The following is a 23,194-nucleotide window of genomic DNA, read 5'->3' as shown; positions in this document are numbered from 1 at the left end:
CAGTATTAGTGTTACAGTGGTTAAGTCTCTGTCAGTATTAGTGTGACAGTGGTTAAGTCTCTGTCAGTATTAGTGTTCCATTGTGACAGTGGTTAAGTCTCTGTCAGTATTAGTGTTACAGTGGTTAAGTCTCTGTCAGTATTAGTGTTACAGTGGTTAAGTCTCTGTCAGTATTAGTGTGACAGTGGTTAAGTCTCTGTCAGTATTAGTGTTACATTGTTACAGTGGTTAAGTCTCTGTCAGTATTAGTGTGACAGTGGTTAAGTCTCTGTCAGTATTAGTGTTACAGTGGTTAAGTCTCTGTCAGTATTAGTGTTACAGTGGTTAAGTCTCTGTCAGTATTAGTGTGACAGTGGTTAAGTCTCTGTCAGTATTAGTGTGACAGTGGTTAAGTCTCTGTCAGTATTAGTGTTACATTGTTACAGTGGTTAAGTCTCTGTCAGTATTAGTGTTACAGTGGTTAAGTCTCTGTCAGTATTAGTGTGACAGTGGTTAAGTCTCTGTCAGTATTAGTGTTACAGTGGTTAAGTCTCTGTCAGTATTAGTGTTACAGTGGTTAAGTCTCTGTCAGTATTAGTGTTACAGTGGTTAAGTCTCTGTCAGTATTAGTGTTACAGTGGTTACGTCTCTGTCAGTATTAGTGTGACAGTGGTTAAGTCTCTGTCAGTATTAGTGTGACAGTGGTTAAGTCTCTGTCAGTATTAGTGTGACAGTGGTTAAGTCTCTGTCAGTATTAGTGTTACAGTGGTTAAGTCTCTGTCAGTATTAGTGTGACAGTGGTTAAGTCTCTGTCAGTATTAGTGTTACAGTGGTTAAGTCTCTGTCAGTATTAGTGTTACAGTGGTTAAGTCTCTGTCAGTATTAGTGTGACAGTGGTTAAGTCTCTGTCAGTATTAGTGTTCCATTGTGACAGTGGTTAAGTCTCTGTCAGTATTAGTGTTACAGTGGTTAAGTCTCTGTCAGTATTAGTGTTACAGTGGTTAAGTCTCTGTCAGTATTAGTGTGACAGTGGTTAAGTCTCTGTCAGTATTAGTGTTACATTGTTACAGTGGTTAAGTCTCTGTCAGTATTAGTGTGACAGTGGTTAAGTCTCTGTCAGTATTAGTGTTACAGTGGTTAAGTCTCTGTCAGTATTAGTGTTACAGTGGTTAAGTCTCTGTCAGTATTAGTGTGACAGTGGTTAAGTCTCTGTCAGTATTAGTGTGACAGTGGTTAAGTCTCTGTCAGTATTAGTGTGACAGTGGTTAAGTCTCTGTCAGTATTAGTGTTACATTGTTACAGTGGTTAAGTCTCTGTCAGTATTAGTGTTCCATTGTTACAGTGGTTAAGTCTCTATCAGTATTAGTGTTACAGTGGTTAAGTCTCTGTCAGTATTAGTGTTACAGTGGTTAAGTCTCTGTCAGTATTAGTGTTCCATTGTTAGTGGTTAAGTGGTTAAGTCTCTGTCAGTATTAGTGTTCCATTGTTACAGTGGTTAAGTCTCTATCAGTATTAGTGTTACAGTGGTTAAGTCTCTGTCAGTATTAGTGTTACAGTGGTTAAGTCTCTGTCAGTATTAGTGTTACAGTGGTTAAGTCTCTGTCAGTATTAGTGTGACAGTGGTTAAGTCTCTGTCAGTATTAGTGTTACATTGTTACAGTGGTTAAGTCTCTGTCAGTATTAGTGTTACAGTGTTACAGTGGTTAAGTCTCTGTCAGTATTAGTGTTACAGTGGTTAAGTCTCTGTCAGTATTAGTGTGACAGTGGTTAAGTCTCTGTCAGTATTAGTGTTACATTGTTACAGTGGTTAAGTCTCTGTCAGTATTAGTGTTACAGTGGTTAAGTCTCTGTCAGTATTAGTGTTACAGTGGTTAAGTCTCTGTCAGTATTAGTGGTACAGTGGTTAAGTCTCTGTCAGTATTAGTGTTACAGTGGTTAAGTCTCTGTCAGTATTAGTGTTACAGTGGTTAAGTCTCTGTCAGTATTAGTGTTCCATTGTTACAGTGGTTAAGTCTCTGTCAGTATTAGTGTTACAGTGGTTAAGTCTCTGTCAGTATTAGTGTTACAGTGGTTAAGTCTCTGTCAGTATTAGTGTGACAGTGGTTAAGTCTCTGTCAGTATTAGTGTTACATTGTTACAGTGGTTAAGTCTCTGTCAGTATTAGTGTTACAGTGGTTAAGTCTCTGTCAGTATTAGTGTGACAGTGGTTAAGTCTCTGTCAGTAGTGGTTAGTGTTACAGTGGTTAAGTCTCTGTCAGTATTAGTGTTACAGTGGTTAAGTCTCTGTCAGTATTAGTGTTACAGTGGTTAAGTCTCTGTCAGTATTAGTGTTACAGTGGTTAAGTCTCTGTCAGTATTAGTGTTACAGTGGTTACGTCTCTGTCAGTATTAGTGTGACAGTGGTTAAGTCTCTGTCAGTATTAGTGTGACAGTGGTTAAGTCTCTGTCAGTATTAGTGTGACAGTGGTTAAGTCTCTGTCAGTATTAGTGTTACAGTGGTTAAGTCTCTGTCAGTATTAGTGTGACAGTGGTTAAGTCTCTGTCAGTATTAGTGTTACAGTGGTTAAGTCTCTGTCAGTATTAGTGTTACAGTGGTTAAGTCTCTGTCAGTATTAGTGTTCCATTGTTACAGTGGTTAAGTCTCTGTCAGTATTAGTGTTACAGTGGTTAAGTCTCTGTCAGTATTAGTGTTACAGTGGTTAAGTCTCTGTCAGTATTAGTGTGACAGTGGTTAAGTCTCTGTCAGTATTAGTGTTACAGTGGTTAAGTCTCTGTCAGTATTAGTGTTACAGTGGTTAAGTCTCTGACAGTATTAGTGTTACAGTGGTTAAGTCTCTGTCAGTATTAGTGTGACAGTGGTTAAGTCTCTGTCAGTATTAGTGTTCCATTGTGACAGTGGTTAAGTCTCTGTCAGTATTAGTGTTACAGTGGTTAAGTCTCTGTCAGTATTAGTGTTACAGTGGTTAAGTCTCTGTCAGTATTAGTGTGACAGTGGTTAAGTCTCTGTCAGTATTAGTGTTACATTGTTACAGTGGTTAAGTCTCTGTCAGTATTAGTGTGACAGTGGTTAAGTCTCTGTCAGTATTAGTGTTACAGTGGTTAAGTCTCTGTCAGTATTAGTGTTACAGTGGTTAAGTCTCTGTCAGTATTAGTGTGACAGTGGTTAAGTCTCTGTCAGTATTAGTGTGACAGTGGTTAAGTCTCTGTCAGTATTAGTGTGACAGTGGTTAAGTCTCTGTCAGTATTAGTGTTACATTGTTACAGTGGTTAAGTCTCTATCAGTATTAGTGTTACAGTGGTTAAGTCTCTGTCAGTATTAGTGTTACAGTGGTTAAGTCTCTGTCAGTATTAGTGTGACAGTGGTTAAGTCTCTGTCAGTATTAGTGTTACATTGTTACAGTGGTTAAGTCTCTGTCAGTATTAGTGTTACAGTGGTTAAGTCTCTGTCAGTATTAGTGTTCCATTGTTACAGTGGTTAAGTCTCTGTCAGTATTAGTGTTACAGTGGTTAAGTCTCTGTCAGTATTAGTGTTACAGTGGTTAAGTCTCTGTCAGTATTAGTGTGACAGTGGTTAAGTCTCTGTCAGTATTAGTGTTACAGTGGTTAAGTCTCTGTCAGTATTAGTGTTACAGTGGTTAAGTCTCTGACAGTATTAGTGTTACAGTGGTTAAGTCTCTGTCAGTATTAGTGTGACAGTGGTTAAGTCTCTGTCAGTATTAGTGTTCCATTGTGACAGTGGTTAAGTCTCTGTCAGTATTAGTGTTACAGTGGTTAAGTCTCTGTCAGTATTAGTGTTACAGTGGTTAAGTCTCTGTCAGTATTAGTGTGACAGTGGTTAAGTCTCTGTCAGTATTAGTGTTACATTGTTACAGTGGTTAAGTCTCTGTCAGTATTAGTGTGACAGTGGTTAAGTCTCTGTCAGTATTAGTGTTACAGTGGTTAAGTCTCTGTCAGTATTAGTGTTACAGTGGTTAAGTCTCTGTCAGTATTAGTGTGACAGTGGTTAAGTCTCTGTCAGTATTAGTGTGACAGTGGTTAAGTCTCTGTCAGTATTAGTGTGACAGTGGTTAAGTCTCTGTCAGTATTAGTGTTACATTGTTACAGTGGTTAAGGCTCTATCAGTATTAGTGTTACAGTGGTTAAGTCTCTGTCAGTATTAGTGTTACAGTGGTTAAGTCTCTGTCAGTATTAGTGTTACAGTGGTTAAGTCTCTGTCAGTATTAGTGTGACAGTGGTTAAGTCTCTGTCAGTATTAGTGTTACATTGTTACAGTGGTTAAGTCTCTGTCAGTATTAGTGTTACAGTGGTTAAGTCTCTGTCAGTATTAGTGTGACAGTGGTTAAGTCTCTGTCAGTATTAGTGTTACAGTGGTTAAGTCTCTGTCAGTATTAGTGTTACAGTGGTTAAGTCTCTGTCAGTATTAGTGTTACAGTGGTTAAGTCTCTGTCAGTATTAGTGTTACAGTGGTTAAGTCTCTGTCAGTATTAGTGTGACAGTGGTTAAGTCTCTGTCAGTATTAGTGTGACAGTGGTTAAGTCTCTGTCAGTATTAGTGTGACAGTGGTTAAGTCTCTGTCAGTATTAGTGTGACAGTGGTTAAGTCTCTGTCAGTATTAGTGTGACAGTGGTTAAGTCTCTGTCAGTATTAGTGTTACATTGTTACAGTGGTTAAGTCTCTATCAGTATTAGTGTTGCAGTGGTTAAGTCTCTGTCAGTATTAGTGTTACAGTGGTTAAGTCTCTGTCAGTATTAGTGTGACAGTTGTTAAGTCTCTATCAGTATTAGTGTTACAGTGGTTAAGTCTCTGTCAGTATTAGTGTTACAGTGGTTAAGTCTCTGTCAGTATTAGTGTTACAGTGGTTAAGTCTCTGTCAGTATTAGTGTGACAGTGGTTAAGTCTCTGTCAGTATTAGTGTTACATTGTTACAGTGGTTAAGTCTCTGTCAGTATTAGTGTTACAGTGGTTAAGTCTCTGTCAGTATTAGTGTGACAGTGGTTAAGTCTCTGTCAGTATTAGTGTGACAGTGGTTAAGTCTCTGTCAGTATTAGTGTTACAGTGGTTAAGTCTCTGTCAGTATTAGTGTTACAGTGGTTAAGTCTCTGTCAGTATTAGTGTTACAGTGGTTAAGTCTCTGTCAGTATTAGTGTGACAGTGGTTAAGTCTCTGTCAGTATTAATGTGACAGTGGTTAAGTCTCTGTCAGTATTAGTGTGACAGTGGTTAAGTCTCTGTCAGTATTAGTGTGACAGTGGTTAAGTCTCTGTCAGTATTAGTGTTACATTGTTACAGTGGTTAAGTCTCTGTCAGTATTAGTGTTACATTGTTACAGTGGTTAAGTCTCTGTCAGTATTAGTGTTACAGTGGTTAAGTCTCTGTCAGTATTAGTGTTACAGTGGTTAAGTCTCTGTCAGTATTAGTGTTACAGTGGTTAAGTCTCTGTCAGTATTAGTGTTCCATTGTTACAGTGGTTAAGTCTCTGTCAGTATTAGTGTTACAGTGGTTAAGTCTCTGTCAGTATTAGTGTGACAGTGGTTAAGTCTCTGTCAGTATTAGTGTGACAGTGGTTAAGTCTCTGTCAGTATTAGTGTGACAGTTGTTAAGTCTCTGTCAGTATTAGTGTTACATTGTTACAGTGGTTAAGTCTCTATCAGTATTAGTGTTACAGTGGTTAAGTCTCTGTCAGTATTAGTGTGACAGTGGTTAAGTCTCTGTCAGTATTAGTGTGACAGTGGTTAAGTCTCTGTCAGTATTAGTGTGACAGTGGTTAAGTCTCTGTCAGTATTAGTGTTACATTGTTACAGTGGTTAAGTCTCTGTCAGTATTAGTGTTACAGTGGTTAAGTCTCTGTCAGTATTAGTGTTACAGTGGTTAAGTCTCTGTCAGTATTAGTGTTACAGTGGTTAAGTCTCTGTCAGTATTAGTGTGACAGTGGTTAAGTCTCTGTCAGTATTAGTGTGACAGTGGTTAAGTCTCTGTCAGTATTAGTGTTACATTGTTACAGTGGTTAAGTCTCTATCAGTATTAGTGTTACAGTGGTTAAGTCTCTGTCAGTATTAGTGTTACAGTGGTTAAGTCTCTGTCAGTATTAGTGTTACAGTGGTTAAGTCTCTGTCAGTATTAGTGTGACAGTGGTTAAGTCTCTGTCAGTATTAGTGTTACATTGTTACAGTGGTTAAGTCTCTGTCAGTATTAGTGTTACAGTGGTTAAGTCTCTGTCAGTATTAGTGTGACAGTGGTTAAGTCTCTGTCAGTATTAGTGTTCCATTTTTACAGTGGTTAAGTCTCTGTCAGTATTAGTGTTCCATTGTTACAGTGGTTAAGTATCTATCAGTATTAGTGTTACAGTGGTTAAGTCTCTGTCATTATTAGTGTTACAGTGGTTAAGTCTCTGTCAGTATTAGTGTTACAGTGGTTAAGTCTCTGTCAGTATTAGTGTTACAGTGGTTAAGTCTCTGTCAGTATTAGTGTTACAGTGGTTAAGTCTCTGTCAGTATTAGTATTACAGTGGTTAAGTCTCTGTCAGTATTAGTGTTACAGTGGTTAAGTCTCTGTCAGTATTAGTGTTACAGTGGTTAAGTCTCTGTCAGTATTAGTGTTCCATTGTTACAGTGGTTAAGTCTCTGTCAGTATTAGCGTGACAGTGGTTAAGTCTCTGTCAGTATTAGTGTTCCATTGTTACAGTGGTTAAGTCTCTGTCAGTATTAGTGTTACAGTGGTTAAGTCTCTGTCAGTATTAGTGTGACAGTGGTTAAGTCTCTGTCAGTATTAGTGTTACATTGTTACAGTGGTTAAGTCTCTGTCAGTATTAGTGTGACAGTGGTTAAGTCTCTGTCAGTATTAGTGTTACAGTGGTTAAGTCTCTGTCAGTATTAGTGTTACAGTGGTTAAGTCTCTGTCAGTATTAGTGTTACAGTGGTTAAGTCTCTGTCAGTATTAGTGTTACAGTGGTTAAGTCTCTGTCAGTATTAGTGTTACAGTGGTTAAGTCTCTGTCAGTATTAGTGTGACAGTGGTTAAGTCTCTGTCAGTATTAGTGTGACAGTGGTTAAGTCTCTGTCAGTATTAGTGTGACAGTTGTTAAGTCTCTGTCAGTATTAGTGTTACATTGTTACAGTGGTTAAGTCTCTATCAGTATTAGTGTTACAGTGGTTAAGTCTCTATCAGTATTAGTGTTACAGTGGTTAAGTCTCTGTCAGTATTAGTGTTACAGTGGTTAAGTCTCTGTCAGTATTAGTGTTACAGTGGTTAAGTCTCTGTCAGTATTAGTGTGACAGTGGTTAAGTCTCTGTCAGTATTAGTGTTACATTGTTACAGTGGGTAAGTCTCTGTCAGTATTAGTGTTACAGTGGTTAAGTCTCTGTCAGTATTAGTGTGACAGTGGTTAAGTCTCTGTCAGTATTAGTGTGACAGTGGTTAAGTCTCTGTCAGTATTAGTGTTACAGTGGTTAAGTCTCTGTCAGTATTAGTGTTACAGTGGTTAAGTCTCTGTCAGTATTAGTGTTACAGTGGTTAAGTCTCTGTCAGTATTAGTGTGACAGTGGTTAAGTCTCTGTCAGTATTAATGTGACAGTGGTTAAGTCTCTGTCAGTATTAGTGTGACAGTGGTTAAGTCTCTGTCAGTATTAGTGTGACAGTGGTTAAGTCTCTGTCAGTATTAGTGTTACATTGTTACAGTGGTTAAGTCTCTGTCAGTATTAGTGTTACATTGTTACAGTGGTTAAGTCTCTGTCAGTATTAGTGTTACAGTGGTTAAGTCTCTGTCAGTATTAGTGTTACAGTGGTTAAGTCTCTGTCAGTATTAGTGTTACAGTGGTTAAGTCTCTGTCAGTATTAGTGTTACAGTGGTTAAGTCTCTGTCAGTATTAGTGTTCCATTGTTACAGTGGTTAAGTCTCTGTCAGTATTAGTGTTACAGTGGTTAAGTCTCTGTCAGTATTAGTGTGACAGTGGTTAAGTCTCTGTCAGTATTAGTGTGACAGTGGTTAAGTCTCTGTCAGTATTAGTGTGACAGTTGTTAAGTCTCTGTCAGTATTAGTGTTACATTGTTACAGTGGTTAAGTCTCTATCAGTATTAGTGTTACAGTGGTTAAGTCTCTGTCAGTATTAGTGTTACAGTGGTTAAGTCTCTGTCAGTATTAGTGTTACAGTGGTTAAGTCTCTGTCAGTATTAGTGTGACAGTGGTTAAGTCTCTGTCAGTATTAGTGTTACATTGTTACAGTGGTTAAGTCTCTGTCAGTATTAGTGTTACAGTGGTTAAGTCTCTGTCAGTATTAGTGTGACAGTGGTTAAGTCTCTGTCAGTATTAGTGTTACAGTGGTTAAGTCTCTGTCAGTATTAGTGTTACAGTGGTTAAGTCTCTGTCAGTATTAGTGTTACAGTGGTTAAGTCTCTGTCAGATTTAGTGTTACAGTGGTTAAGTCTCTGTCAGTATTAGTGTGACAGTGGTTAAGTCTCTGTCAGTATTAGTGTGACAGTGGTTAAGTCTCTGTCAGTATTAGTGTGACAGTGGTTAAGTCTCTGTCAGTATTAGTGTGACAGTGGTTAAGTCTCTGTCAGTATTAGTGTGACAGTGGTTAAGTCTCTGTCAGTATTAGTGTTACATTGTTACAGTGGTTAAGTCTCTGTCAGTATTAGTGTTACAGTGGTTAAGTCTCTGTCAGTATTAGTGTTACAGTGGTTAAGTCTCTGTCAGTATTAGTGTGACAGTGGTTAAGTCTCTGTCAGTATTAGTGTTACATTGTTACAGTGGTTAAGTCTCTGTCAGTATTAGTGTTACAGTGGTTAAGTCTCTGTCAGTATTAGTGTGACAGTGGTTAAGTCTCTGTCAGTATTAGTGTTCCATTGTTACAGTGGTTAAGTCTCTGTCAGTATTAGTGTTCCATTGTTACAGTGGTTAAGTATCTATCAGTATTAGTGTTACAGTGGTTAAGTCTCTGTCATTATTAGTGTTACAGTGGTTAAGTCTCTGTCAGTATTAGTGTTACAGTGGTTAAGTCTCTGTCAGTATTAGTGTTACAGTGGTTAAGTCTCTGTCATTATTAGTGTTACAGTGGTTAAGTCTCTGTCAGTATTAGTGTTACAGTGGTTAAGTCTCTGTCAGTATTAGTGTTACAGTGGTTAAGTCTCTGTCAGTATTAGTATTACAGTGGTTAAGTCTCTGTCAGTATTAGTGTTACGGTGGTTAAGTCTCTGTCAGTATTAGTGTTACAGTGGTTAAGTCTCTGTCAGTATTAGTGTTCCATTGTTACAGTGGTTAAGTCTCTGTCAGTATTAGCGTGACAGTGGTTAAGTCTCTGTCAGTATTAGTGTGACAGTGGTTAAGTCTCTGTCAGTATTAGTGTGACAGTGGTTAAGTCTCTGTCAGTATTAGTGTTACAGTGGTTAAGTCTCTGTCAGTATTAGTGTTACAGTGGTTAAGAGTCTGTCAGTATTAGTGTGACAGTGGTTAAGTCTCTGTCAGTATTAGTGTGACAGTGGTTAAGTCTCTGTCAGTATTAGCGTGACAGTGGTTAAGTCTCTGTCAGTATTAGCGTGACAGTGGTTAAGTCTCTGTCAGTATTAGCGTGACAGTGGTTAAGTCTCTGTCAGTATTAGCGTTACAGTGGTTAAGTCTCTGTCAGTATTAGCGTTACAGTGGTTAAGTCTCTGTCAGTATTAGCGTGACAGTGGTTAAGTCTCTGTCAGTATTAGCGTTACAGTGGTTAAGTCTCTGTCAGTATTAGCGTTACAGTGGTTAAGTCTCTGTCAGTATTAGCGTGACAGTGGTTAAGTCTCTGTCAGTATTAGCGTTACAGTGGTTAAGTCTCTGTCAGTATTAGTGTTACAGTGGTTAAGTCTCTGTCAGTATTAGCGTGACAGTGGTTAAGTCTCTATCAGTATTAGTGGTACAGTGGTTAAGTCTGTCCAGGTCAGGGAACGTCTGTGTCTTTGATCTCTGCTGTCAGGCTCTGGATCTGCTCTGTGCTCTGTAATGCTGCTGATACCATTGATCTGCCGTCTCATATTACCAGACACAGAGCAGATAACTGGACTGTTACTGGAATTGATCCCCCTCTTATCCCCAGCTCTGCCCATAAACTCCCTCACACCCGTGGCCTTTTAAGAGCTGCTTAGTGCTGGTAGTGCACAAGTCTACTGCTCTCCACCTCCACATCTCCCTAACAGGCTGAGTATAGGTCTGGGGCAGCACTTTGCACAGCTCACTCTCAACATGTTCAGCACTTTGTTGGATGCCTCGTCCTAATTCACTGTCTTCCTCTGCTTTGTTCATCTCCTTCCATCACTCTCTCTCTCTCTCTTTGTCTCTCTCTCTCTTTGTCTCTCTCTCTCTCTGTCTCTCTCTCTCTCTGTCTCTCTCTCTGTCTTTGTCTCTCTCTCTGTCTTTGTCTCTCTCTCTGTCTTTGTCTCTCTCTCTGTCTTTGTCTGTCTGTCTGTCTTTGTCTGTCTGTCTGTCTGTCTGTCTGTCTGTCTGTCTGTCTGTCTGTCTGTCTGTCTGTCTGTCTGTCTGTCTGTCTGTCTGTCTGTCTGTCTGTCTGTCTGTCTGTCTGTCTCTCTCTCTCTCTTTCTATCGGTCTCTCTCTCGCTCTCGCTCTCTCTCTCCGTCTGTCTGTCTGTCTGTCTGTCTCTCTCTGTCTGTCTCTCTCTCCCTCTTTCTCTTTCTTTCGGTCTCTCTCTCTCTCTCTCTCTCTCTCTCTCTCTCTTTCTCTCTTTCTCTCTCTCTGTCTCTTTCTATTGTTCTCTCTCTCCACCCCTCTCTCGTTCTCTCTTTCTCTCACTCTATCTCTCTGCAGAAGAAACTGGTGCTGACGTTCCACACCTCTACCCCAGCGGCGTGTAAACATTTGTGGAAGTGTGGGGTGGAGAACCAAGCATTTTACAAGTGAGTCCCACAAAACACTGCAACACTCTCATATTCATCTCTCTTTCAAAGGTGGAACTTGTGTGTGTGTTTAACTAATTCTTCATTCTTGTGAAGACCCCACACAAGGTTAGCTGTGTGTGTGTGTGTGTGTGTGTGTGTGTGTGTGTGTGTGTGTGTGTGTGTGTGTGTGTACAAGTTTTACTATACTTGTAAGTATCAGAAGTCCTCACAAGAATAGCAAACCAACTCAAATTCAGAGAAGTGAGGACATTTTGCTGGTCCTCACTTGTAAAGGTTAGGGGTTATGGTTAAGATTAGGGTTCAAGTTAAGGTAACGGGTAGCGCTTAGGGAAAATAGGATAATTATTATTAATTTTTTAATTTTATTTTTTACCCCCTTTTCTCCCCAATTACGTGGTATCCAATTGTTAGTAGTTACTATCTTGTACGGGCTCGGGAGAGACGAAGGTCGAAAGCCATGCGTCCTCCTAAACACAACCCAACCAAGCCACAGCTGCTTCTTAACACAGTGCGCATCCAACCCGGAAGCCAGCTTCACCAATGTGTCGGAGGAAACACTGTGCACCTGGCGACCTGGTTAGCGTGCACTGCGCCCAGCCCGCCACAGGAGTCGCTGGTGCGTGATGAGACAAGGATATCCCTACCGGCCAAACCCTCCCTAACCCGGACGACGCTAGACCAATTGTGCCCAGAGCCTGGGCGCGAACCCAGAGTCTCTGGTGGCAGGAAAATAGGATTTTGAATGGGAATCAATTGTTGGTCCCCAAAAATTCCTCACAAGTATAGTAAGACATGGCTGTGTGTGTTTGTCTGTGTGTTTGTCTGTGCGTGTATGTGTGTGTGTGCGCGTAGACACTAGCCAGGTTGATTTGTGGCTGCAGACTGCTGTTGTCAGTAGTTTAATCCAGAGTTATGAGTGTGACTGGCTGGATGGATGGATGGATGGTGTTGGATGGGAGGGGTGGAGGGTTGGAAAGACAGACAGCACTGGCCCACAGGGCCAGCAGCTGAGCCTGGCTCCTGATTGCTTTTTTCTGGCTCCTGGGGGCTCGAGTTTCCCTGTTCCTCAGCAGAGAGGCAGGCTTGGATGTCAGATCAGAGCTCGTTAATCAAATGAGACTGAATTGAATTTAGAAAATGGCAGTCAAAGAGAGAACTGTGAAGTGCTGTCCTGGCACACATTAACCTTTTTGACAGGACCAACTAGACTGGATACCTGTGAAGTCCTATGAGTTCCTTTTTGACAGGACCAACTAGACTGGATACCTGTGAAGTCCTATTAGTTCCTTTTTGACAGGACCAACTAGACTGAAACAAACATTACATTTGGATACCTGTCAAGTCCTATGAGTTCCTAAATGCCAAATATAACTAATGAATCAATGTGCCATCTTGCTCAACAAACAATTATTTCCGTCTCTTTGACAGATGTGCAAAGTCAAGCCAGATCAAGACTGTGTCCAGCAGTAATATTTTCTTCAAGGGAAGCAGGTTTCGGTACAGGTGCGACATTGAATGCTTGGCTGTGTCACTGAGCCTTACTAAGCCAAGCTGTGTCCAGATAAATGCCCCTAGACTTATGTATTGTTTGTTTTGATCATTTCCCAAAGCATTTAACATGGCTTACATGCTACGTATCTCTTCATTTCAGCAGCTGGATAAGTGCCCTTGAGCAAGGCCCTTAACCATAATTGCTCCTGTAAGTCGCATTTGAAAGAGCGTCTGCTAAAATTAAAATGTAAAAGTCATGTTTTTCCCCCAATATGGACTAGGTCTAGGTAACATACTGTATAACATGTTGATATGATCTCAAGTTTGGGGACAATGTTTGGATTAAGGTTGATTTCCTGCTTTGGTGTAACTTTACCCTGTATGATACAGTACACACTGTAGAACTACACCAAGACAAAGTCACAGTGTAGAACTACACCTAGACAAATTCACACTGTAGAACTACACCTAGACAAAGTCACAGTGTAGAACTACACCTAGACAAAGTCACACTGTATAACTACACCTAGACAAAGTCACAGTGTAGAACTACACCTAGACAAAGTCACACTGTATAACTACACCTAGACAAAGTCACACTGTAGAACTACACCTAGACAAAGTCACACTGTAGAACTACACCTAGACAAAGTCACACTGTAGATCTACACCAAGACAAATTCACACTGTAGAACTACACCTAGACAAAGTCACACTGTAGATCTACACCTAGACAAAGTCACACTGTAGATCTACACCAAGACAAATTCACACTGTAGAACTACACCTAGACAAAGTCACACTGTAGAACTACACCAAGACAAAGTCACACTGTAGAACTACACCTAGACAAAGTCACACTGTAGATCTACACCTAGACAAAGTCACACTGTAGAACTACACCTAGACAAAGTCACACTGTAGATCTACACCTAGACAAAGTCACACTGTAGAACTACACATAGACAAAGTCACACTGTAGAACTACACCTAGACAAAGTCACACTGTAGAACTACACCTAGACAAAGTCACACTGCAGAACTACACCTAGACAAAGTCACACTGTAGAACTACACCTAGACAAAGTCACCCTGTAGAACTACACCTAGACAAAGTCACACTGTAGAACTACACCTAGACAAAGTCACACTGTAGATCTACACCTAGACAAAGTCACACTGTAGAACTACACCTAGACAAAGTCACACTGTAGATCTACACCTAGACAAAGTCACACTGTAGATCTACACCTAGACAAAGTCACACTGTAGATCTACACCTAGACAAAGTCACACTGTAGAACTACACCTAGACAAAGTCACACTGTAGAACTACACCTAGACAAAGTCACACTGTAGAACTACACCTAGACAAAGTCACACTGTAGAACTACACCTAGGCAAAGTCACACTGTAGAACTACACCTAGACAAAGTCACACTGCAGAACTACACCTAGACAAAGTCACACTGCAGAACTACACCTAGACAAAGTCACCCTGTAGAACTACACCTAGACAAAGTCACTTATTGGGTTTTCCAAAATGACATTTTGTTTTTCTCTTTAGTGGAAGAGTTGCAAAAGAAGTCATTGAAGCTAGCTCCAAGATCCAGAGAGAGCCACCGGAGGTGCATAGGTGAGAGAGAGAACAGAACCTCACTGTCATGTAGTTAGTACCACATACCAGGAAAATGTGTGTTTAGTCTGGCAAATCAGATAACAAGTGCTGTTCATACCATGTTTCAGGTTACACTTTGGGCAGAGCAGAAGCTTCAACTCACTGAGCCACAAAAACCTGATCATAAACATGGAGCCTCTTGTCCCTGCACTGCCCTCCACCAATGAGTATGAAGAGACCTCGGCAGACAATGGTAAGAGCACGCAGTCACACACACACACACTCAGGCAAATAATACATACACACATACACACATACCGGCCGCATCCTTGGGTTTGCTTGGTCTCCAATGACAGCTGTTAGGTATCCAACTCTCGGAGTTGGAGTGTAAATTGAGAAGCTGATGCTACGGTAAGCCTCGTTTCCCTGGAGACTCCAATCACAGAGCTAAAAATACACCTCCCATGAGCCTCCCTGAGGACACCATGCTGGTAATGACCAGTCACGGAAGTGCACCATGACATCACGGAAACAGACCTAGGACCCAAGCTAGGGTTAGCGTTAACAGTAACTTAATTAGCACATATTAGCACACACACGTGTGTGTGTGTGTGTGTGTGTGTGTGTGTGAGATACAGCAGTCTTTATTACTTTGTTTACTAAACCTCATGTTAGTCTCATCCTCAGATATACAGTACAATAGATGGCTTGTAAACGGTAGGCTGGTTTATGTGTGCCATAGAAGCTGGTGCCTCTTGTCCTGTAAATGGTATAAGGTGGAGTTTCTCCAGACTAGGACTGACAGGCTGGTAGTATGTATAGTGGTCGTTAGTTGTTCCAGACTAGGACTGACAGGCTGGTAGTATGTATAATGGTCGTTAGTTGTTCCAGACTAGGACTGACAGGCTGGTAGTATGTATAGTGGTTGTTAGTTGTTCCAGACTAGGACTGACAGGCTGGTAGTATATATAGGGGTCAGTATAATAGTGTTCTGCCGAGGGACCACAGAGCCGAATCCATCAGCTCTACTGCTGACACTCTGGCTTAACACTGGCCTAGCATCAGTTTATCCCCAGGAGGCTGTCTGACCAGACCTGCCCTTGGGGGGGAACAGAGATGGAAGAAAGAGAGGGGGAGGTGAAGAAGAGAGAGGCGAGGAGAGAGGGAAGAAGAGCAAAGGGGAGAGGGGGAAGGAGGAGAGGAGAGAGGGCAGAAACCTGAACCAGCCACTCTATGTATGGGTGGACCAATCAGTCATATACAGTGCCGTGCGAAAGTATTCGGCCCCCTTGAATTTTGCGACCTTTTGCCACATTTTAGGCTTCAAACATAAAGATATAAAACTGTATTTTTTTGTGAAGAATCAACAACAAGTGGGACACAATCATGAAGTGGAACGACATTTATTGTATATTTCAAACTTTTTTAACAAATCAAAAACTGAAAAATTGGCTGTGCAAAATTATTCAGCCCCCTTAAGTTAATACTTTGTAGCGCCACCTTTTGCTGTGATTACAGCTGTAAGTCGCTTGGGGTATGTCTCTATCAGTTTTGCACATCGAGAGACTGACATTTTTTCCCATTCCTCCTTGCAAAACAGCTCGAGCTCAGTGAGGTTGGATGGAGAGCATTTGTGAACAGCAGTTTTCAGTTCTTTCCACAGATTCTCGATTGGATTCAGGTCTGGACTTTGACTTGGCCATTCTAACACCTGGATATGTTTATTTTTGAACCATTCCATTGTAGATTTTGCTTTATGTTTTGGATCATTGTCTTGTTGGAAGACAAATCTCCGTCCCAGTCTCAGGTCTTTTGCAGACTCCATCAGGTTTTCTTCCAGAATGGTCCTGTATTTGGCTCCATCCATCTTCCCATCAATTTTAACCATCTTCCCTGTCCCTGCTGAAGAAAAGTAGGCCCAAACCATGATGCTGCCACCACCATGTTTGACAGTGGGGATGGTAGGTTCAGGGTGATGAGCTGTGTTGCTTTTACGCCAAACATAACGTTTTGCATTGTTGCCAAAAAGTTCAATTTTGGTTTCATCTGACCAGAGCACCTTCTTCCACATGTTTGGTGTGTCTTCCAGGTGGCTTGTGGCAAACTTTAAACTACACTTTTTATGGATATCTTTAAGAAATGGCTTTCTTCTTGCCACTCTTCCATAAAGGCCAGATTTGTGCAATATACGACTGATTGTTGTCCTATGGACAGAGTCTCCCACCTCAGCTGTAGATCTCTGCAGTTCATCCAGAGTGATCATGGGCCTCTTGGCTGCATCTCTGATCAGTCTTTTCCTTGTATGAGCTGAAAGTTTAGAGGGACGGCCAGGTCTTGGTAGATTTGCAGTGGTCTGATACTCCTTCCATTTCAATATTATCGCTTGCCCAGTGCTCCTTGGGATGTTTAAAGCTTGGGAAATCTTTTTGTATCCAAATCCGACTTTAAACTTCTTCACAACAGTATCTCGGACCTGCCTGGTGTGTTCCTTGTTCTTCATGATGCTCTCTGCGCTTTTAACGGACCTCTGAGACTATCACAGTGCAGGTGCATTTATACGGAGACTTGATTACACACAGGTGGATTGTATTTATCATCATTAGTCATTTAGGTCAACATTGGATCATTCAGAGATCCTCACTGAACTTCTGGAGAGAGTTTGCTGCACTGAAAGTAAAGGGGCTGAATAATTTTGCACGCCCAATTTTTCAGTTTTTGATTTGTTAAAAAAGTTTGAAATATCCAATAAATGTCGTTCCACTTCATGATTGTGTCCCACTTGTTGTTGATTCTTCACAAAAAAATACAGTTTTATATCTTTATGTTTGAAGCCTGAAATGTGGCAAAAGGTCGCAAAGTTCAAGGGGGCCGAATACTTTCGCAAGGCACTGTATTTTTTAATGTCCTCTACTTGTCAGTGTTACCTAAACATGCAAACACATCAGATAGAAGTCAAAGCAAAAGCAGTGCACTGGAATGACATTCAGATTAACAAAAATGACATTCACTCTCATGGGATGGTTGGCTAAAAATAATTAACTGAAAGCCACACCCCCAATTAGCCACCAATATGACTGAGGCATATGTCCCTGTGCTTCTATAGCTATATATGTACCAGGCCACTGTCTACTTCATTAGTTCATTTAGCAATCAACACAGCTGATAAACCAGTGCCTTTATCACAGTCCACACACGTATATTGTAGCTTTAATTATCTATAAAACTGCACATTTTCCTCTTTGCCCCATGGCAAAATGTGTGGAATTACAGGACATTAGCTTTAAAAAAAAACACATTTTCTCTCAGCCTCATGTTAAAATGTGTAGAATAGTATGAGATTAGTTATAAAACTGAAAATGTTCATCTTTGCACAATGTGTAGCATTCCAGGATGTAAGCTGTTTCCCCAAACATTTCTGCAGGCCCACACACCAACGGTTTTCTGTCTACGCCACTGTCCTGAACTTAGTGTTTGCCATCCGTCAGCGGGGGTGAGGTATCAGGAGACATCCAGGGGGCCTGTCTCTACCTCTGAGTTATACCCCCGAGGTGTTACCCCCTGGATTCTAACACACACACACATACACACAAACGTCCCTCTTTCACATTCCCATTTAGGGCATTACGTTATTACACGCATAGGACTCTATTCTCACTCTAGTCTGCTTCTTATCCACCATCCTGCGGGACAATTTACAGCATATGCCTGCCGGGAAAAAATGATCTTGGCTGGGTTTTAAAGAACTACCAGAGTGGCCATTTCATCTGTCACCTCTCGAATGACTGGACCGGAGCAGGAAGCAGTCACCAGCAGCAGGTGTTGGTGTTGACCAGGCCTATAGACCCTGAGCCTCCGTAGTCTCTGTAGGCCTCCTATGACTGACTAGCACAGCCTGTCTAGTCTACCCCAGGGCCACTGAGGGCCACTACACAGGGCCGGGTTGGCTGGTCGGCTGGCTGGCTGGAAGAGGACTGGCCACCCCTCAGAGCCTGGTTCCTCTCTAGGTTCCTGTCTGTCTAGGGAGTTTCTCCTAGCCACCGTGTCTCTACATCTGCATTGCTTGCTTTTTAGGCTGGGTTTCTGTATAAGCACTTTGTGACATCCGCTTGTTTGAAAAGGGCTCCATAAATACATTTGATTGTTAAATTGATAACCCTAAGGGGGTTTTAGGAATATAAACCCCTTCATATGCATCAGCATGAATGGGTAATATAACAGTATGTGAACATGTATGTGTTTGTGTGGGAATGAGACATAGTAATCTCCTCTGGCCCCCTCTCTCCCTAGCGTCTCTGGGCCCCCTCTCTCCCTAGCCTCCCTGGCCCCCCTCTCTCCCTAGGTTCCCTGGCCCCCTCTCTGCCCCCTCTCGCCTAACCTTTCTGCCCCCCCTCTCTCCTATCCTCTCTGACCCCCTCTCTACCAAGCCATTCTGCCCCCCTCTCTCCTATCCTCTCTGACCCCCTCTCTCCTAAGCCATTCTGCCCCCTCTCTCCTATCCTCTCTGACCCCCTCTCTACCAAGCCATTCTGGCCCCCTCTCTCCCAACCTCTCTGGACCCCTCTCTCCTAACCTTTCTGACACCCCTCTCTCCTAGCCTCTTTGACCCCCTCTCTCCTAACCTCTCTGCACCCCTCTCTCCTAACCTTCCTGACCCCCTCTCTTTCTCTTTCTAGCTCCCCTGGCCCCCTCTCTCCTAACCTCTCTGGCCCCCGTCTCTCCTAACCTTTCTGACACCCCTCTCTCCTAGCTTCTTTGACCCCCTCTCTCCTAGCTTATCTGGCCCCCTCTCTCCTAGCCTCTGGCCCCCTATCTCCTAGCCTCTCTGGCCCCCTCTCCTAGCCTCTGGCCCCCTCTCTCCTAGCTTCTCTGGCCCCCTCTCTCCTTGCCACTCTGCCCCCCTCTCTCCTAGCTACTCTGGCCCCCTCTCCTCCTACCCTCTCTGGCCCCCTCTCTCCTTGCCTCTCTGGCCCCCTCTCTCCTAGCTTCTCTGGCCCCCTCTCTCCTTGCCTCTCTGGCCCCCTCTCTCCTAGCTTCTCTGGCCCCCTCTCTCCTAGCTTCTCTGCCCCCTCTCTCCTTGCCACTCTGGCCCCCTCTCTCCTAGCGTCTCTAGCCCCCCTTTATCCTAGCCTCTCTGGCCCTAATCAGTCAGAGATTAGCTGGCCCTCTCTGCAAGACCAGGGGTGTAAAAATAGGCCCTCCTGCTTTTGGGATGATCCACCCCTAATGCCCTGTCTTTGTTAACGCTGCTGACATTGAAGTCATCTGGGAGAGTTGTGTGTGTGTGTATGCGTGTTAAACCTGGTGCAGAGCTCAGAGGACAGTCAGTCAGTGTGTGTGGGAGTCGAGGCGCTGCCGGGTCAGAGTTAACGGGGGAGCAAAGTAGCCATGGAGCTTCTGGAGCAGAGGACTGAGGCAGATATTGGGTTGGGAGTCGGGGACCCTCTGGGGTCTGGGGGTGTCTTGCGGCAGCCGACGGACTTGGGTGAGGGGCTGGGTGAGGGGCTGGGTGAGGAGCTGGGTGAGGAGCTGGGTGAGGAGCTGGGTGAGGGGCTGGTTGAGGAGCTGGGTGAGGGGCTGAGTAAGGGGCTGGTTGAGGAGCTGGGTGAGGAGCTGGGTGAGGGGCTGAGTAAGGGGCTGGGTGAGGGGCTGGTTGAGGAGCTGGTTGAGGAGCTGGGTGAGGGGCAGGGTGAGGGGCAGGGTGAGGAGCTGGTTGAGGGGCTGGGTGAAGGGCTGGTTGAGGAGCTGGGTGAGGAGCTGGTTAAGGGGCTGAGTGAGGGGCTGAGTGAGGGGCTGAGTGAGGGGCTGGTTGAGGAGCTGGTTGAGGAGCTGGGTGAGGAGCTGGTTGAGGGGCTGGGTGAGGGGCTGGTTGAGGAGCTGGTTGAGGGGCTGGGTGAGGGGCTGGTTGAGGAGCTAGGTGAGGAGCTGGTTGAGGGGCTGGTTGGGGGGCTGGGTAAGGAGGAAGAGGAGATCCTAGGTGTGGGTTGTGGGGAGGTTCTGGAGGAGCGGGGAGATGCGGTGCGCTGCCGGTTAAAGATCACCACCAGTCACAACCTGCAGCTCCGCATGGCCAACCACACGGCCCGGGACGTCTATGTACGCCTGCTCGGCCACGGGGAGCGCATCTCTGGGACCGGTACGGAACCATGGAATCAATGGGATGGGGCGGGTGTGTGTGTGTATAATCAGTAGTGTATGCACAGTCCGGGGAAATAAACTATTTAATAATGTACACTGTTAACATGTCTTTCTGACCTTGCTCCATAAACTCAGTTGATTTACTGACGTTGTTGTCGGGTCAAGCCTGTTGTTTGTTAATGGTTTGTTTATGGTTTAGTGTGAACGAGACATTGGCTGGACTGGAGCATCAGTGACGAGCGTCCACTGTATTTGTGATAGTTTTATGGAGCTCTGCTGTCTCTGGTGTCTGGTTTCACAAGGCTAGAGTGGCGGGACATAGCGGGGAAAACCGTGTGTGTGTGTGTGTGTTGAGGAGGAGCTGCAGGAATCTAACGGCTCAGTCTGTCACCTGATCTGAGTACAAAACCACCCGTGATTACATTATCTACTGCTAAACTGACAGGGGAACAGAGAGCGAGGGGGGAAGTGAGTGTCTGGTGATTGTTATGTGAGCTCTCTACCATTAATATGGGAGGCTCACTCACTCCTTAGTGATCAGTTGACCTGAAGGAGAGGACTCACTCCTCAGTGATCAGGTGACCTGAAGGAGAGGACTCACTCTTCAGTGATCAGGTGACTTGAAGGAGAGGACTCACTCCTCAGTGATCAGGTGACCTGAAGGAGAGGACTCACTCCTCAGTGATCAGGTGACTTGAAGGAGAGGATCACCATGAGGTGTCTAGAATGACAAAACAGCTCCCTTCCACCTCTCTCTCTCTACCCTGCACCTCTCTCTCTCCCCTCCATCTCTCTCTCCCCTCCATCTCTCTCTCTCCCCTCCATCTCTCTCTCCCCTCCATCTCTCTCTCTCCCCTCCGTCTCTTTCTCCCCTCCACCTCTCTCCGTCTCCTCTCCAACTCTCCCCATCTCTCCTCCACCTCTCTAACTCTCTGTCTCCCCTCCACCTCTCTGTCTCCCCTCCACCTCTCTAACTCTCTCCTCCACCTCTCTAACTCTCTGTCTCCCCTCCACCTCTCTCCATCTCCCCTCCACCTCGCTGTCTCTCCTCCACCTCTCTAACTCTCTGTCTCCCCTCCACCTCTCTCCATCTCCCCTCCACCTCGCTGTCTCTCCTCCACCTCTCTAACTCTCTGTCTCTCCTCCACCTCTCTCCATCTCCCCTCCACCTCGCTGTCTCTCCTCCACCTCTCTAACTCTGTCTCTCCCTCTCTGGTCCCGCTTTGAGGTCATTTGCACGCCAACTCATTGTTGACTCTGGCAGTTTCCATAGCAGCCGTCACGCGTTGTACATTCCAGGACATAGTACAACCACCCACATACATACATCTTTCTACATGCCCAAAGGTTTGAATACATACATACATACGTACATGGCATAGTTACTGAGCACATTTACGTTACATACATACATACCAGTAAATGTGTGTGTTTGGCTGTACATACATACATACATACATACAGTAGATGTGGTCTTAGCCTAATGAAGCATTGTGTTTTATACAATATGTACAACTTGCTCAAACGCTGTGTGTTTGTCTTAGAAGTGGCCCAGCAGATGGGGAATGTGTATGCCCATCATGTCTCTTGTGAGGTACGGGAGAAATGCAGACTGGCAGTGAGTCACACATCACTGGGAGTTTAGCCCAGAGACATTTCCTAATCCACAGCAGGAAGACAGCTGGGCCTATTTTAAACCCACACACACACACACACACATACATACATACATACATACATACATACATACATACATACATACATACATACATACATACATACATACATACATACATACATACATACATACATACATACATACATACATACATACATACATACATACATACATACATACATACATACATACATACATACATACATACATACATACATACATACATACATACATACATACATACATACATACATACATACATACATACATACATACATACATACATACATACATACATACATACATACATACATACATACATACATACATACATACATACATACATACATACATACATACATACACATACATACATACATACATACATACATACATACATACATACATACATACATACATACATACATACATACATACATACATACATACATACATACATACATACATACATACATACATACATACATACATACATACATACATACATACATACATACATACATACATACATACATACATACATACATACATACATACATACATACATACATACATACATACATACATACATATACATACATACATACATACATACATACATACATACATACATACATACATACATACATACATACATACATACATACATACATACATACATATAATTATCCTGTATGTTCAAGCTTCAGATATGCCTCTGAACTACTGAACAGCCTTGAGTCTTTTATCACCTCAGGAGGGTATGAAGATGTGCTGTACACACACTGTCTGTTCTATGTTCTAGTGTTGGAGTCTGTTCTAGTGTTGGAGTCTGTTTGGTGTTCTAGTGTTGGAGTCTGTTCTAGTGTTGGAGTCTTTTCTAGTGTTGGAGTCTGTTCTGGTGTTGGAGTCTGTTCTGGTGTTGGAGTCTGTTCTAGTGTTGGAGTCTGTTCTGTGTTCTAATGTTGGAGTCTGTTCTGTGTTCTAGTGTTGGACTCTGATCTGTGTTCTAGTGTTGGAGTATGTTCTGTGTTCTAGTGTTGGAGTCTGTTCTGTGTTCTAGTGTTGGAGTCTGTTCTAGTGTTGGAGTCTGTTCAGTGTTCTAGTGTTGGAGTCTGTTCTAGTGTTGGAGTCTGTTCTAGTGTTGGAGTCTGTTCTAGTGTTGGAGTCTGTTCTGTGTTCTAGTGTTGGAGTCTGTTCTAGTGTTGGAGTCTGTTCTGTGTTCTAGTGTTGGAGTCTGTTCTGTGTTCTAGTGTTGGAGTCTGTTCTGTGTTCTAGTGTTGGAGTCTGTTCTAGTGTTGGAGTCTGTTCAGTGTTCTAGTGTTGGAGTCTGTTCAGTGTTCTAGTGTTGGAGTCTGTTCTAGTGTTGGAGTCTGTTCTAGTGTTGGAGTCTGTTCTAGTGTTGGAGTCTGT

At 43.0% G+C, this 23,194-nt stretch overlaps 1 protein-coding gene across 1 annotated transcript in view; it reads left to right on the top strand.

Moving 5' to 3' along the window:
* Positions 1 to 23,194, top strand: part of frmd3 (FERM domain containing 3) — a 102,452-nt gene that overhangs the window by 69,308 nt on the left and 9,950 nt on the right. The window contains exons 11-16 of the mRNA XM_065011132.1: positions 10,768 to 10,856; positions 12,288 to 12,362; positions 13,918 to 13,986; positions 14,097 to 14,221; positions 14,401 to 14,459; positions 19,438 to 20,101. Coding sequence (XP_064867204.1) covers positions 10,768 to 10,856; positions 12,288 to 12,362; positions 13,918 to 13,986; positions 14,097 to 14,221; positions 14,401 to 14,459; positions 19,438 to 20,101 — 1,081 coding nt within the window. The remainder of the gene's footprint in view (positions 1 to 10,767; positions 10,857 to 12,287; positions 12,363 to 13,917; positions 13,987 to 14,096; positions 14,222 to 14,400; positions 14,460 to 19,437; positions 20,102 to 23,194) is intronic.

This window comes from Oncorhynchus nerka, linkage group LG27, assembly GCF_034236695.1.
Source record: "Oncorhynchus nerka isolate Pitt River linkage group LG27, Oner_Uvic_2.0, whole genome shotgun sequence".
Taxonomy (NCBI): Eukaryota; Metazoa; Chordata; class Actinopteri; order Salmoniformes; family Salmonidae; genus Oncorhynchus; species Oncorhynchus nerka.
The sequence above is the reverse complement of the archived record's forward strand: the minus strand, read 5'-3'. Positions and strand labels throughout refer to the sequence as shown.